The 16,061-nt window shown below is 49.4% G+C and overlaps 1 protein-coding gene across 1 annotated transcript in view; it reads right to left on the bottom strand.

Moving 5' to 3' along the window:
• Positions 1-16,061, bottom strand: part of STIP1 (stress induced phosphoprotein 1) — a 43,931-nt gene that overhangs the window by 18,553 nt on the left and 9,317 nt on the right. Inside the window, exons 6-8 of the mRNA XM_073554584.1 lie at positions 3,324-3,450; positions 2,719-2,821; positions 145-265 (exon numbers count right to left, since the gene is read on the bottom strand). Coding sequence (XP_073410685.1) covers positions 145-265; positions 2,719-2,821; positions 3,324-3,450 — 351 coding nt within the window. The remainder of the gene's footprint in view (positions 1-144; positions 266-2,718; positions 2,822-3,323; positions 3,451-16,061) is intronic.

The raw sequence follows: 16,061 nt of genomic DNA, 5'->3' as shown, positions 1-16,061 counted from the left end.
CAAAGCAAATTTCTTAGCTGTGCAACACCAGGACACTGCTGGTATGGTATATACATAACCTGCCTTATTTGTACACAATTATGGAATTCTGCATTGTCTGTAGGCATTTCATATTTCTTTCCTTCTGCTTCTATGAAAACCGACCTGCTGACATTTCTTGAGAACGTCTGGTGTTCTGTGCTCTGCCAGAGATTTGTTGAAGAACTGAATTGCTTCCTTGTATTTTTCTTCTTTGTAATAGGAGTTTCCAATACGTGCATAAGCTCTGCAGAAAGAAGGAAAAGAAGGCTTTTAGCAGGTGCACATCAGAAAACTGAAGCCATTCCCATATAACACAGCAATATTTTTGATAAGGTGTCTTCGAAGAAAAAAACAAAAACAACAAACAAAAACAAATTGTCTACATGTAACAATTAGAAATACACAAATTTGCAGGACCCTGGGGTCCAGCCGCCAGGTCAGTGTTCTACATGGGAGCGCTGTGAAACACCTACCTGTCGACATGTGCAGACCCGCGCTTTATTTTCCAGCCTGGTGCAATGTTAGGTGTGCATTATGCTGCAGTGATTGTGTTGCATCAAACCAGCTGATGGAAAGAACCACTGATGCCATCAGGTAGGAAGAGCTTTGCAGGGCTCCTATCCAGAATCCTGACCAGGCCCCTGTACCAGGGTGCTACAAACCCACTTGCTTATCTCTAGTTACAATACCAAGTTGTGAATCCAGGCAATTATATTTTTTAGATTATGTGACGTACTTTTTCCCACCTTGCATTTGCGAGGAAAATGGAGGTGTGTCTTATAATCCGAATGTAGTTTACCAGGAGAGGCAGGGAGGTCGACTACGGAGGAGCAGAGCCACAGGAGGCAGGGGGGCTGCTGCAGGAATCTGGCTGTGAAGGTAGAAGTGGAGCAATGCTGCGGGTCCCGAACTGGAAAAAGTAGGTGCGAGGCTGTGGTGGGCCCCGCACTTTCCATTGTTTTGACTATGGTGGACTTAAGGAAAACGGCTGCGCAGAATGAGATCTCGGGAGACGAGAGCTCAGCACTGCCCCACTCCCGCTGCCAGCTTCCTTAATTGCTGTTATCCCACTTCACTGCGGCTGCCTGCCCCGGTAAGCTACCGAAAAATCCGACTAAGACACCACAAATCCCCCCCCCCCCCGAAAAAAATAAAAAAATTGAGGTGCGTCTCATGGTCTGGTGCATCTTATAGTATATTTATAACAATCTAATACTGTATATAAAGCTCAAGTGTGTGTGTGTGTGTGTGTGTGTGTGTGTGTGTGTGTGTGTGTGTGTGTGTGTGTGTGTGTGTGTGTATGGAATTGGCATCTGCACCGTTGCAGCTACAGCCACAAAATTTGTCACACGTCTGGACCCCGAGTGTCCAAGGCCAAGTTGTGAGGCGAAATTTTAACCCCGCGCGTTCCAATTCACCAAACAATTTTGCCCCTATCTACATAATGGGGAAAAAGTGTGCGTGTATCAAGCCCCGCCCCTCTATGTCACAATGGTTGCCATGACGACGCTGATGTCATCATAGGTTGCAAGCCCCGCTGCTCACTATGTCATAATAGTTGATTATGGGATGGAGGATGTGTGATGGGTATATGGGCACTGGACTATGGGATGGAGGATATGTATAACGGCTTTATGGGCACGGGACTATGGGATGGAGGATGTGTGATGGGTATGTGGGCACGGGACTATGGGATGGAGGATATGTATGACGGGTATATGGGCACGGGACTATGCCCGGATATGTATGATGGGTATATGGGCATGGGATGGAGGATGTGTGATAGGTATATGGGCACTTGACTATGGGATGGAGGATAGGCATGTTGGGTATATGGGCACGGGACTATGGGATGGAGGATAATTATAATTTGTTATAACTATCCACAGTTAGTTAGCTCTTCAGCTAGTTGTGTTATAATATAGCAATCTTTTAATGATCTTTTATTTATATAGCACCAACGCTTTACAGGTTGCACACATTATCATTGCCGTCCCCCCGATGGGGCTCACAATCTAGATTCCCTATCAGTATGTCTTTGGAGTGTGGGAGGAACCCGGAGGAAATCCACGCAAACACAGGGAGTACATACAAACTCCTTGCAGATGTTGTCCTTGGTGGGATTTGAACCCAGGACTCCAGCGCTGCAAGGCTACACTGTTATCCACTGAGCCACCATGCTTAAATAGCCATTTTAGCTACTTAAGTCACAGCTTCATTGATCGTCCAACAGACTACATAAGGACAAAAAGTTTTTTATGGTTCCAGTACACGATGTGAAAAAATTAAGAAAAGCCTTTATTTAATCCATAATTAAAAAATGCAATTCCAGTGATGATAAAAGCATGTGTAGGCTTACGCGTTTCGGATCATATTTGACCCTTAATCATAGCTATGATTAATGGTCAAATATGATCCGAAACGCGTAAGCCTACACATGCTTTTATCATCACTGGAATTGCATTTTTTAATTATGGATTAAATAAAGGCTTTTCTTAATTTTTTCACATCGTGTGCTGGAACCATAAAAAACTTTTTTTCATTGAGCATTTCTCCCAGATGGGGATGGATCCACTCCGTGCACCGAGATTATGGAAAGGAGGACTGGGCAGGCTGAACCAGGTGAGCTGAAGATCAATTCTACATTGTTAGACTACATAAGGACATATGAGCACACATCACTCCACTGGAACTCACTTGGCAATCTGTCTGTAGTCTTCACGATTCTCTCTTCCTACTTCAATGGCGTTTTCGCATAGTTCTCGGCATCGATTGTAATCCGCTTGTTCAAAATACACAGCTGAATAACAAATCAATGGCATTCAGTGACATTTTGGAATATAATTTACATTTTAATTGAAGTAGTTGCCCACTGCTAATTTTTTTTCCCATTTCTCATGCAAGGGGAAACTAGCATTCTGCCACCACTGGGAATCCAGTGCAGGCAGCTCTGGTTGCAAGCAATGACTGCGCCCAGGACCACCGAAGCTTGTGTAGTGTTCAGGTGACTGGAAAAGTCAGCTAATTCTCTGATGGAATACCGCCACAGTTACCTGAACGCTGACGCCAAAACCTTGGTCCAGTGCTCATGTGTCATCAGGACAGCGTAATCATCACTTCTGGAAGTGGCGCTGACCACCAGAACAGCAAGCGCTGAATCCCCAGGGGGTGATAGCAGGCGAGTATGCTGCCATTTGTTGTTTCATAGCAACCCACACCCAAGGAAAGAAAATAGTGGTGGTCAAGCTCTTTGAAATGCAACATTTAAATATTTCCAAAAGTGGATCAAAGTAGGAACGTACCAGCCTGATTTGTTATGTAAGTCATGTTAGTTGGATCAAGTTTCTGGGCTTCAGAATAGTGCGTCAGAGCAGCGTTAAAGTCTTTCTTCTTGTAAGCTTCATTGCCAAGCTCCTTCTCCTTCTGGGCCTGAAGGGGATGAGTAAGTTTGACACTTTGTCAAGCCATTAAAGAAACAAAAACAGGAAAAAGAAATTGGGAGGATCACATAGCCTTTATACAGGGGATAAATACAGTTGTGCTCAAAAGTTTACCTGCTCCGGCAGAATTTTTGCTTTCTTGGCCTTTTTTCAGAGAATATGAATAATAACACCAACACTTTTCCTCCACTCATGGTTAGTGGTTGGGTGAAGCCATTTACTGTCAAACTGTGTTTTCTCTTTTTAAATCATAATGACAACCCAAACATCCAAATGACCCTGATCAAAAGTTCACATCCCCTGGTGATTTTGGCCTGATTACATGCACAGAAGTTGACACAAATGGGTTTGACTGGCTACTAAAGGTAACATCCTCATCTGTGACCTGTTTGCTTGTAATCAGTGTGTGTGCATAAAAGCTGAGCGAGTTTCTGGGATCCAGACAGACTCTTGCATCTTTCATCCAGCCACTGACATTTCTGGATTGTGAGTCATGGGGAAAGCAAAATAATTGTCAAGGGATCTACGGGAAAAGGTAGTTGAACTGTATAAAACAGGAAAGAGAGACAACAAGACAGCCAAGGAATTCATAATGCCAGTCAGCAGCATTCCAACTGTGATTAACAAATGGAAAATTAGGGGCTCTGGAAAAAAACAAAACCAAGGTCAGGTAGACCAACAAAAACGTCATCCACATCTGCCAGGACAATTGTTCAGGATGCAAAAGAAAAACCCACAGATAACATCAGCTGAAATACTGGACTCTCTGAAAACTAGCGGTGTGGCTGTTTCAAGATGCACAATAAGGAGGCACTTGAAGAAAAATGGGCTCCATGGTCGAGTCGCCAGAAGAAAGCCATTACTACGCAAATGCCACAAAGTATCTTGCCTACAATAAGCAAAACAGCACAGAGAAAAGCCTCAAAGCTTCTGGAACAAAGTAATTTGGAGTGATGAGACCAAAATTGACCTTTTTGGCCACAACCGTAAATGTTACATTTGGAGACAGGTCAACAAGGCCTATGATGAAAGGAACACCATTCCTACTGTAAATCACAGAGATGGATCGCTGATGTTTTGGGGATGTGTGAGCTACAAAAGGCACAGGAAACTTGGTCAAAGTTGAAGGAAAGATGAATGCAGCACGTTATCAGCAAATACTGGAGGCAAATTTGCAATCATCTGCCCAGAAGCTGCGCCTGGGACGTACTTGGACATTCCAACATGACAACGATCCAAAACACAAGGCCATGTGGACCTGTCATCGGCTACAGCAGAACAAAGTGAAGGTTCTTGAGTGGTCATCTCACCTCAATATCATTAAGCCACTCTGGGGAGATCTCAAGCGCGCAGTTAATGCTAGACAGCCCAGGAATTTACAGGAACTGGAGGCTTTTTGTCAAGAAGAGTGGGCAGCTTTAGCATACGAGAAAATAAAGTACCTCACTCACAACTACCACAAAAGAATTCAAGCTGTCACTGATGTTAGAGAGGGCAAAACACGGTATTAAGAAAATAGTACTACACTTACCGGTACTTGGGTTTCTAAGACTCTCCACGACCGCAGATAGGAGGTTGCCTCCCCATCCTGATTAGGGACAGGAAACAAGAGGTTAAATAGCCCTCCCCTTCCTCTAATCCCCAGTGTTTTCCAAGGACCACAGAGTGAGGGGGGGGGGGGGGGGGAAGTTACCTATGCTCTCGTGGAGGGTCTTAGAAACCCAACTACCGGTAAGTGTTCTATTTTCTCTAATCCCCTCCACGACAGCACATAGGAGTTATACCAAAGAATAATGGCTTAGGGAGGGACCACGGCTTGCAGGACTTTCCTGCCAAAGGCTAGACCTCATACAGACATAAGATCTAATCTATAATGCCTAGTGAAGGTATGGACTGAAGACCAGGTCGCAGCCTTGCAGATTTGCTCAATGGATGCATCAGCTTTTTCTGCCCAGGAGACAGACAGCTCTAGTGGAGTGGGCTTTCAGGGATACTGGAGGAGGTAGATCCTGGTTTTTATACGCGGCCGTGATTGCTTTTTAGATCCAGTTAGCTAAGGAGCTTTTGGACACTTTCTTCCCCTTGTTTGGTCCACCATACTGAACAAAGAGATTCTGATCTTTCCTCCAGAGCTTTGTCTCTTCCAAATCGGTCAGAACTGCTCGCCGGACGTCCAGTGAATGGAATCCCATTTCTCCCTCGTCCCTCGGGCTATCACAGAAGGAGGGCAGTATTATTTCCTGGGATCTGTGGAAATTCGAAGACACTTTTGGCACAAAGGAAAGGTCTAGCCGGAAAATTAGTCTATCGTCCAGAATTTTTAGATAGGGTTCTCTGATGGACAGAGCCTGAATTTCTCCCACTCTTCTTGCCGTTGTAAGGGCTACGAGTAGTGCTGTTTTCCAGGATAGTTTATCTGGGCCTGGTCGATTGGTTCAAATGGGGAGTTCGTTAGACCCTTCAGTACTATATTCAGGTCCCATGCTGGATTTGGATGGATTCTGCAAGCTGCTGACATAAACCTCTTTATCCATCGATGATCTGCTAGGTTTTGATCGAAGAAAGAACTTAGGGCTGATATTTGGACCCTCAAGGTGCTTGGTTTCAGACCCTTGGATAACCCGTCCTGTAGGAAGTCTAGGATCTTTGTCACGTTGGGGTGGAAGGGATCTATGGGAGTGGATCCGTACCATGCTGAAAAGGTCTTCCATATATTTTGGAATATATGGCATTTGTGATTGGTTTCCTACTTTTTTGTAGGGTAGCTATCACTGCATCTGAGAGGCCTCTGGCTTTCAGGATAGTGGTTTCAGAAACCAGGCTGCCAAGCTTAAGCTGTGGGGAGCCAAGTGAAAGATGTGACCTTGATGTAGAAGGTCGCGGTCTACGGGCAGGATCAGGGGACCCTCTGAGTTCATCAGTTTTAGGGCTCCGAACCAGCTCCTTTTTGGCCAGAGAGGGGCGATCAGGATAGTGTTGACCCCGTCTGTCCTGACCTTTTGCAGAGTTTTTGTTATTAGGGGAATCGGTGGAAAGGCGTATGCCAGTCCGAAGTTCCACAGGTGAGCGAAGGCGTCCAACCTTGAGTGTTTCTCGTTTGGACCTATGGAGAAGTAATGCTTTGTTTTGGCATTCTCCCGGCTCGCAAATAGGTCTACCTCTGGGAGACCCCATTTTTTGGTTAAGGTATAGAATACTCTGACGTTGAGGCTCCATCCCCCTGGATCTAAGTCTGTCCTGCTTAGGAAGTTTGCCTCGGTGTTGTCAGATCCTTTTAGGTAGAGAGCTGAAAGGGACTGGAGATTGTGTTCTGCCCAGCTGAATATCCGAATATCCGTGCTGAAAGGTTTTACAGACTTCCGTATTTTGTGCTTCCCTGATGACGTAGATGGGCCACGGTGGTCACATTGTCGGAGTAAATCCGGACATGGGTTCCCTGGACTGATGTTTCTGCTGCCTTTAGGGCTTTAGGTTTACCATCCAGCCCAGGGACGCCAGGGTCTGCAGGACTGTTTGTAGGTGTTGTCTTAGAATGGGGTTGGAGGGAGCCAAGACCAGGAGGTCGTCTAAGTAAGGGACGACACATATATCCTTCCCTCTGAGGAATGCTTCCACTTCTGCCATTATCTTTGTAAATGTTCGGGGTGCCGAAGAGATGCCGAAGGGTAGAACTCTGAATTGGAAGTGGTGTACTTCCGTGTCTAGAGTGACTGTGAACCTTAGATATTGCCAATGGGATGGATGGATGGGAACGTGGTAATAGGCCTCTTGGAGATCTATGGTGGCCATGGCAAAGTCTTGTCCAATCAGTGGTATCGTAGTCTTTAATCGATTCCATCTTGAAGCGTTGGTACCGGACATGATGGTTTAGCTTCTTCAGGTTGATGATGACCCGGTATTTCCCCACTTGGCTTTTTTACTAAGAACAGCCGGGAGTAGTGGCCCTGACCCTGTTCCAGTTCTGGGACTGGAGAGATTACCACTGATGATAGCATCTTTTGGAGCTCGCAGTGTAGAACTTTTTGAAGTCTTGCTGACGGAAGATATGTAACTTCCAAGTTTTGTGGGGGGCTGGAGAATTCTATTTTTTCTCCCCATCTGACCGAGTCCAGGATTCTTTGATTCGTTGTTATCTCCTGCCAGCTCGGGAAGTAATCTGCGATTCTGCCCCCTACTTGCTTGACGTAATTATTTATCTCTGTCTGAATGGGAATCGTGAAAAATATTCCTGCCTCTTCCGCCTTTGGGTAGCTCCAACGTCCCGTTTTCCCTTTACCCCTGTATTGCGAGGTTTGAGCCTGGGGTGGATGATAGGGTTTTTTCTTTGATGGTTTCGGCTTGGGAAGGTTTTTCTTCTTGTCGGTCACCTTCTCTAATAGTTCGTCCAATGCCGGGCCAAATACATATTCGCCCTTGAATGGGATAGAGCATAACTCCACATTTTTAGCCATAGGGCCCTTCGAGTGGAGTTGGAAAGCACAGACATTCTTGCAGCAATACGGACCGACTCCACAGAGGAGTCTGCTAAAAAGGCGGCTGCCTTCTGTAGAAGTGGTAGAGAAGCTAGGAGATCTTCCTTCGAAGTTCCCCTTTTTATATGGTCTCCTAGCTGCTGAAGCCAGAAGTATAGGGGTCCTGGTTACACAGGCCGACATCACATTTGTTTTCAAGGAATTCGCTGAGGCTTCCCAGGACTTCCTTAATAGGCTATCCATCTTCCGGTCCAGCGGGTCTTTCAGCTGCGAGGAGTCCTCGAAGAGTAGCGTAGTCTTTTTAGCTACTCTGGCTACCTGGTTATCCACTTTTGGAATCTCAGTCCAAGGTTTCGCGGCTTCTTCGTCCAGGGGAAATCGATCCTTCATTTCGCCCGGGATACTTAGCTTCTTTTCCAGGAGTACCCATTCTTCCAGGATTATACTCTGGATATTATCATGGATAGGGAAAACCATTTTCTTCCTGGATTTCAGGCCGCCAAATAGGTCATCCTGCACTGAGCGGGGTGGTCTATCTTCTTTTACTCCCATTGTGTTCCTGACTTCTGAGAGTAGTTCCTCCATATCGTCTGAGTAAAAGAACCACTTCTTATCCTCTGACTGGGCTGGGGTTAGTTCACCCTCTTCCCTCCAGTCCGCTGAGACCGATGATTCGAGTTCTGAATCTGAGATGTCCTCAGGGGCGTATCTCCTCTTCCTTGAGGTTGAGGGCCCCCCCAGGATGACTGGGAGAAGGTAGTCAGGGACGACTGGATTTCCTGTCGCATCATCCCTCTTAATTCCTCCATCAGGGATGGTTGTTCCTCCCATACGATTTTTGCCGTGCATTGCTGGTACAATGTCTTTTTATAATCGGAGTTTTTTTCCTACAGATGGCGCATTTTCGGCTTGTAGGTTTTTCTTCCGTTTTTGGTGTAGGATCCTTGTCTCCCTGAAAGAGAGAAAAGGAGGGGGGGCCCTAAACCAAAAGCGTATATACCCTTTTCTGAGTGTACTCACTGGGCCAGGGTTTGAGCTGGGCTCTGCAGAAGCAGCTTTCAGGGAAGAAGCAGCCATCATGCAGACGTTAGTCCTACCTTATGGCGTCTTCCATCAGGGTCCTTAAATAGGAACAGAGATCCAGCTTCCTTTACCTCAATCGGATGAGATCGCTCCCCCCTAAGTTCCTGGCGCCACCTGTTTTTTTTGTTTTTATTTTAAATTTCCAGTCAAGATGGCGGCGCGTTCCACTGTGGAACACAGAGAGGAAGTGACGTCGCGTCTTCGGGCCCGGTGGTGCGCGTCACTTCCAGTGCATGCCGCTCAGGAGAGACAGGCATAGGGCACGCGGGGGGAGCGAATCCTGGGCTGGGGAGCAACGGGAGGCCCCCAGCCACCATCCAGCGTTGCCGAAGCGCCGGAGGATGGTGCGGGTCCCGCCAGCGCCGGGAGCAGCATATGGAGAGGAAGGTGCGGGACGATCGACCCCGGCTGCCCGGCTCACGATAAGGGGAAAACTCAGGGATCTCGCCGGCCCCATCCACGGAGCACATAGCACCTCTTCATTCCTGTTAGGGACAGGAAAACACTGGGGATTAGAGGAAGGGGAGGGCTATTTAACCTCTTGATTCCTGTCCCTGATGGGGAGGCAACCTCCTATGTGCTGTCGTGGAGGGGATTAGAGAAAATGGGGTATGTGAACTTTTCATCCGGGTCATTTGGATGTTTTGGGTTGTTATGATTTAAAAAGAGAAAAACACAGTACTTTGACAATAAATGGTTTCACCTAACCAATAACCATGAGTGGAGAAAAGGAGATTTTTGTGTACTCACCGTAAAGTCTCTTTCTCTTAGCCTCTAATTGGGGGACACAGGACCATGGGACGTCCCAAAGCAGTCCCTGGGTGGGAAGCAATGGACGAATATTGTGCTAGCAGGTCCCTAAACTTGGGGCACTGCCGCCTGCAGAACCCGTCTACCCAGGCATCCGCTGAGGACTGGGTATGAACACTGTAGTGTTTCGTAAACGTGTGTAGGCTAGTCCAAGTAGCCGCCTTACACACTTGTTGTGCCGAAGCCTGGTGCCGAATGGCCCAGGAGGCCCCTACTGCCCACGTAGAGTGTGCCGTGATACCGGCCGGAAGGGGAGAAATGCTAAGTCGGTAAGCCTCTTGTATGGTGGACTTGATCCACCTGGCAAGGGTAGCTTTGGAAGCCGGCAGACCCTTGCGAACGCCTTCCGGAAGGGTGCAGTCCTAGACAGGTATATACGCAATGCCCTGACAAGGTCAAGCGTATGCAGAGCCTTCTCCACTCTATGAACCGGAACCGGGCAAAGGGATGGCAGTGAAAATTCCTCATTGAGGTGGAAGATGGACACCACCTTCGGAAGGAAGGATGTACTGTACGGAGAACCACCTTGTCCTGATGAAAGGCTAGGAAAGGCTGTCTGCATGAGAGCGCTGACAATTCAGACACCCTGCGTAGCGAGGTGATTGCCACCAGAAAAGCCACCTTCTGTGACAGAATGCAGAGTGGGACTTCCTTAAGGGGTTCGAAAGGTGGTGCTTGCAATGCTGTCAGGACCAGGTTGAGGTCCCACGTTTCCAGTGGACGTCTGTAGGGGGGAGCTAATAGGGAAACTCCCTGGAGAAAGGTCCTTACTTGCGGCTTGTTAGCAATACGCCTTTGGAAAAGCACTGAAAGCGCTGACACCTGGCTCTTAAGCGAGCCTAGGGATAGCCTGGCGTCCAGATCCGATTGAAGAAAACCTTCGGGAGGGAATAAGGGAGTGGTACCTGTCCGGGAGATTCGCACCAGGTAAAGAAAGCTCTCCAGGTACGGTAATAAATCTTGGCGGAGGCTGGCTTCCTTGCCCTGATCATGGTGGTAATGACATCCAGTGAGAGAGCCCTGTCTGGGTTAGAACCCAGGTTTCAAGGGCCACTCCGTCAAATTGAGAGCCCCTGAGTTCTGATGGTAGAACGGACCTTGTGACAGAAGGTCGTGACGACGCCAGGGGGCGTCTGCTGTAAGTTGTACGATGTCAGCGTACCATGTACGTCTGGGCCAGTCTGGCGCGATGAGGATGGTTGGAACTCTCTTGTTTGATCTTCCTCACGACTCTGGAGATCAGGGGGGAGGGGTTCAAAAAAGGTACAGAAGCTGGAACTGGGTCCAGTCCTGAACCAGGGCATCCGCTCCGAGCAACCGAGGGTCGCGTGTCCTGGCCATGAAATTGGAGACCTTGGCATTGAGATGGGATGCCATTAGGTCCATGTCCGGGGTCCCCCAGCGATGGCAGATCTGGTGAAAAATTTCGGGATGGAGAGACCACTCCCCGAGTCCATTCCTTGTCTGCTGAGGAAGTCGGCTTCCCAGTTGTCCACACCCGGAATGTGGACCGCAGAGAGTACCGACCTCGTGTCTTCCGCCCAGTGGAGGATATGTGCCACTTCTCTCATCGCCTGGGTACTGCGGGTCCCGCCTTGGTGATTCACATATGCCACCGCCGTGACATTGTCCGACTGTATCCTGATATGAGAGGCTGCCAGCAAGTGATGAAAGGCTCTTAGTGCCAGGAAGATGGCCAGAATTTCCAGGATATTGATGGGCAAGGTCGCTTCCACTGGTGACCACTTGCCTTGTGCCCTGTGATGTAAGTGCACCGCACCCCAACCTGTCAGGCTTGCATCGGTGGTCAGGACCTTCCATTGACCCGAGAGAAAGGATTTTCCCCTTGCAAGCGAAGTTGGCTTGAGCCACCAGTGTAGGGACCTCCTGGTTGACGATGTCAGCCGGAACTCCCTGTCGAGGGAGAAGGGATTCCTGTTCCAAGACTTGAGGATGGCTAGTTGAAGAGGCCTGAGGTGAAACTGGGCAAATGGTACCGCCTCTCCATTGCTGCTGCCATCCTGCCGAGGACTCTCATGGTAAACCAGAGAGATCGGGGAGGATTGCGGAGGAGTATGCAAACTCCCAGACGGAGAGCCAGTGTCTTGTCCCTGGGGAGGAGCACTAGACCCCTGGAAGTGTTGAATAGCATCCCCAGGAAGGTCAGGGTCTGACTCGGGGTATTAGATGTCTTTTGTAGGTTGACTAACCAGCCCAGGCGACTCAGAGGGTCGATTGTGATTGAGACACTGATCTCGCAGTCCTTGAAGGTGGAAGCCTTGATGAGAAGCTCGTCCAGGTATGGAACGACTACAATGCCTCTGGAGTGTGGAACGTCCATGGTAGCTGCCATGATCTTGGTAAACGTTCGTGGGGCCGAGGCAAGACCGAACGGGAGAGCCACGAACTGGTAGTGGTCCTGGTTGATCGCAAACCTGATAAACCGTTGATGGGCAGAAGCAATTGGTATGTGCAGGTATGCGTCTTGTATATCTATGGAGGCGAGATATTCTCCCTGCTCCATGGACGCAATGATGGACCGAAGGGACTCCACGTGAAAATGACATTTGTTGAGCTGTTTTAGGTCTAGTATGGGCCAAACGCTGCCTCCTTTCTTGGGGACTACGAATGGATTGGAGTAGAACCCCCGGAAGCGTTCGTTCACAGGAACCGGTACTACGACTCCTGCTTGAAGGAGAGAGAAGACCGCTTGGTGGAAGGTACGAGCCTTGTCTGGTGGTTTTGGTGGAACAGAGAGGAAGAACCGGTTCGGTGGACTGGAGTGAAATCTATCTTGTATCCGGAAGACACTATTTCCCTGACCCACCTGTCTTCTGTAATAGGCAGCCAGACCTGCTGAAGAGTAGAAGTCGCCCGCCTACTGGTGGGGTGTCTTCCGGAGTTCGTGAGTCATGATGAAGCGAAGGTCTGAGGTTTTCCTCCCTTGGGTTTCGCTTGGCCTGCTTTCGACTGCCAGGTCCTGTCCAGCCTCTGCGCCGCTCGTGGGTTGTCCCTGCGTGGAGAGCGGTTACGATTTTGTGCTGGGCGCGAGACGGACCAGCCCGAAGAATTCCGAAAGGACCGGAATCGTGATTGGTTCCGCCGTTTAAACGTGCGTTTAGGTTTCAGCTGAGGGAGAGAGGTACTCTTACCCCCAGTGGCGTTGGATATCATTGTGTCCAACTTTTCACCAAAAAGCCGTCCACTAAGGTACAGGAGATGCGTGAGGGACTTCTTTGAGGCCGCATCCGCTTTCCATTCCCGCAGCCAGAGGATACGCCGGATCGTGATAGTGTTTGCTGCTATCCCCGCTACCTCTCTTGCAGAGTCCAGGGCTGCATGAAGCATGTAATCTGCTACCACTGTTATTTGAACCGCTTGGTCCGAAAGCCCGGGATTTGAAGCTTGAAGACCATCTTGTAATGTTTTGGCCCAGGCCAGAATGGCTTTGGCCGCCCAGACTGAAGCGAACGCAGGAGCCAGAGAGGCCCCTGCCGCTTCAAAAACTGAACGAGCCATGCGTTCTACCTGCCGGTCTGCTGCGTCCCTGAGGGTTGAGCTATCTGGTAGTGAGAGTAGGGTCTGTGCTGCTAGCCTAGAGACTGGGGGGTCCACTTCGGGTGGATCTGTCCACCCCTTGGTGTCCTTCTGTGGGAAGGGGTACCTCGCTTCCAAATATTTGCGATTGGTCAATTTTTTCTCAGGCTGGGAAAACTGCTTAGTAAGTATCGTCTGAAACTCCGGGTGATTAGGGAAGACCTTAGGTGGTTTCAGGACACTTTTAAAGGAAATCTTGTGTTCTGGGACTTCCGGGGTTGGATCAGAGATTTCTAGCACCCGATGGATGGAAGAGACTATGTCCTCAACTAGCGCTGTATTGCTAGGGGGACAAGGTACCGCAGACCTCTCCGTTTCGTTGTCTGAGTCGGAGTCACAGATGCCTTTCGAATCCTGCGTGTCACTAAGGCGTTCCCTGGTGGGCGAACTGGGGTGGAGGTCTGCTGTGGTTGGGGATCGCTCTGGGGATCTGTGTAGTCTGTCTCTGCTAGGGGACGGTCTAGGTGACCTGGAATCACGGTGTCTCCCTCTGGAGGGGGATGACCGTGTGCTATGGGATGACGCAGATGATCGCGACCAGTGGGTCCGCTTTCGGCTGTGAGTGTCGGAAGCGGCATGCTCCCGAGATAAGCTGTCCTTTTGCTGGGTAACGTTCACAGCCGAGACATGACCCTGCAGAGCCTGCAGCAGTGTGGAGGTTAGGTTATCTATGGACTGTGTCATAGACTGCGACATCTGAGTAGCCCATTCCGGCGTGGTAGCAGACGCTGAAGCATTGGTAGGGGCTTCCTGGGATTCTGACCCAGTGTTTTGGATGCAATCCCGGCAATGCGGGTACGTGCTGCCACTGGGGAGGGTGGTTTTGCAGGCTGTGCAGAATGCATAAAAACAGTCCTGCCTGGTTCTCTTTCTTGAGCCCGACATAGTGCACAGAGGCTGGCTATCAGGGACACTACAGGGGTGGCTACGCAGAGGAAACCTATAGGAGCGCCTTATAGGTAATATGGATTCACAGCTGAGTAAAGAGAACCCAGCTGTGATCTTACCCCACCAGTGTGCCCCTAGGTCCAGTGCCGACAAATCGCAGTCCTGTGCCCCCCGGAGACTGCTGACGTTGCTGTGGGCGTCCTGACAGAGATGGCTTGCGTCCAAAGATGGCCACCGGGACGCTGAGAAGGAGGAGAAGGGGGCAGAGAGCTGAAAAGGGCGCGCAGGGCTATGTAAAAACTCGCCCTTTCTGCCTTGATCTGCCCCTTCTATGACACTATAGAGTGTCATATTAGTCATCCAGGGGGCGGCTTCAGCTAGGCCAAAGCCGCGGTCTAAAGTAGAGTCCTGATGCCCAGGAGGGCTCCAGGACGGCACGCATGTCCGGGAGGGGGTCGGATCTGAGCCCGACCCCCCCGGATTGAGAGACAGAATAGCGGTGGGGCCAGTAGCAATAGCGGAGTCCGTATGGGGGGGTCCCCCTGAGGCGCTATGGAGCCAGTGCTGCCGCAGAGACAGGGGCACAGGGAGCCCTGTCTCTGTATGTGCCATGTCTGCCTGCACTCTCCCCCCACCCCAACAGGATCCCACAGCGGGGCTGGGGTCCCCGGCTGTTTAAGCTGCAGTATGCTGCCTTATATAGACCCTACCTGAGGTGTCTCAACTTAATGCCCCCAGAGGGGGATTAAGGAGGGTGCGTCTGTCACCATCAGGGGCCTTCACCCTCGCCTCGACCTCAACCCAGACACCAAAGGGGTTGGGGAAAGAGGGGGTCTCGACTTCGAACCAGTACCCGAGGGACTGGGGAAGGAGCGACATGGGGAATAGCCATCTCCACTTCAACTAGGCACCCCATACTAGAGGGCCAAGGAGGGACCCATGCCGGGAGTCTCGCTGGAGACCCACTTTTCTTCATCCGTAATCCGTTGAAAAAAGAAAAAAAAAAAAAATCTTCAGGTGTGCCTCCTTGCGACACTAAGCAAAAACTGGGGAAGGCTGATGCCGTCCAGGGGTGTATACTGCAGAGGAGGAGCCATAGTTAATCTTTTTCAGATTATGCATAGTGTCGCCTCCTAGTGGACAGCAGCATAACACACATGGTTCTGTGTCCCCCAATGAGGCGACAGAGTAAAAGCTTTGGTGTTATTCATATTGTCGGAAAAAAGACCAAGAAAGAAAAAATTCTGCTGGGGTATGTAAACTTTTGAGCACAACTGTATCTGATAGCTCAGGGTCCCCCAGCGTTTATGAAAACAAGGATCTCCAAGTTCTCCATTGCAATGGAGAGGAGATCAAGTATGTTCATTGCTGCTTCATTCAAAGTCAAAGGGACTGACAAAGTTTGCAGAATATTCAGCTTTATATCTATATCCATCCAAATAGCACAGCAGTCCACATGTTCAACCTCATCACTATTCAAAACGGGGAAACTCAGGACCCTTGTCCTTGTGCTCGGTAGGAGTCCAAGTTTTGGAAACCTCAACGATCAGACAATCACCCCATCTACATGATATTGATATAACCCCTTTACAGCGAGTCTGTCAGCACAGAATGACTGTTCAAACCAAGTAGAGGCGCTCGGTCCATCATGACTTGGGATCAACATTTAAGGGCACCTTTCCATCTATCTTCACCCTTTTCTGGCTCTATGAAACCAGAGTTGTCAGTCAAAGAAGAGGGTTGGGTGGAG

Source organism: Dendrobates tinctorius, unplaced genomic scaffold, assembly GCF_039654945.1.
Source record: "Dendrobates tinctorius isolate UK_male_01 unplaced genomic scaffold, ASM3965494v1 ptg000211l, whole genome shotgun sequence".
Lineage (NCBI taxonomy): Eukaryota > Metazoa > Chordata > Amphibia > Anura > Dendrobatidae > Dendrobates > Dendrobates tinctorius.
Note: the sequence above shows the minus strand (reverse complement) of the source record. Positions and strands in the feature narration are given on the sequence as shown.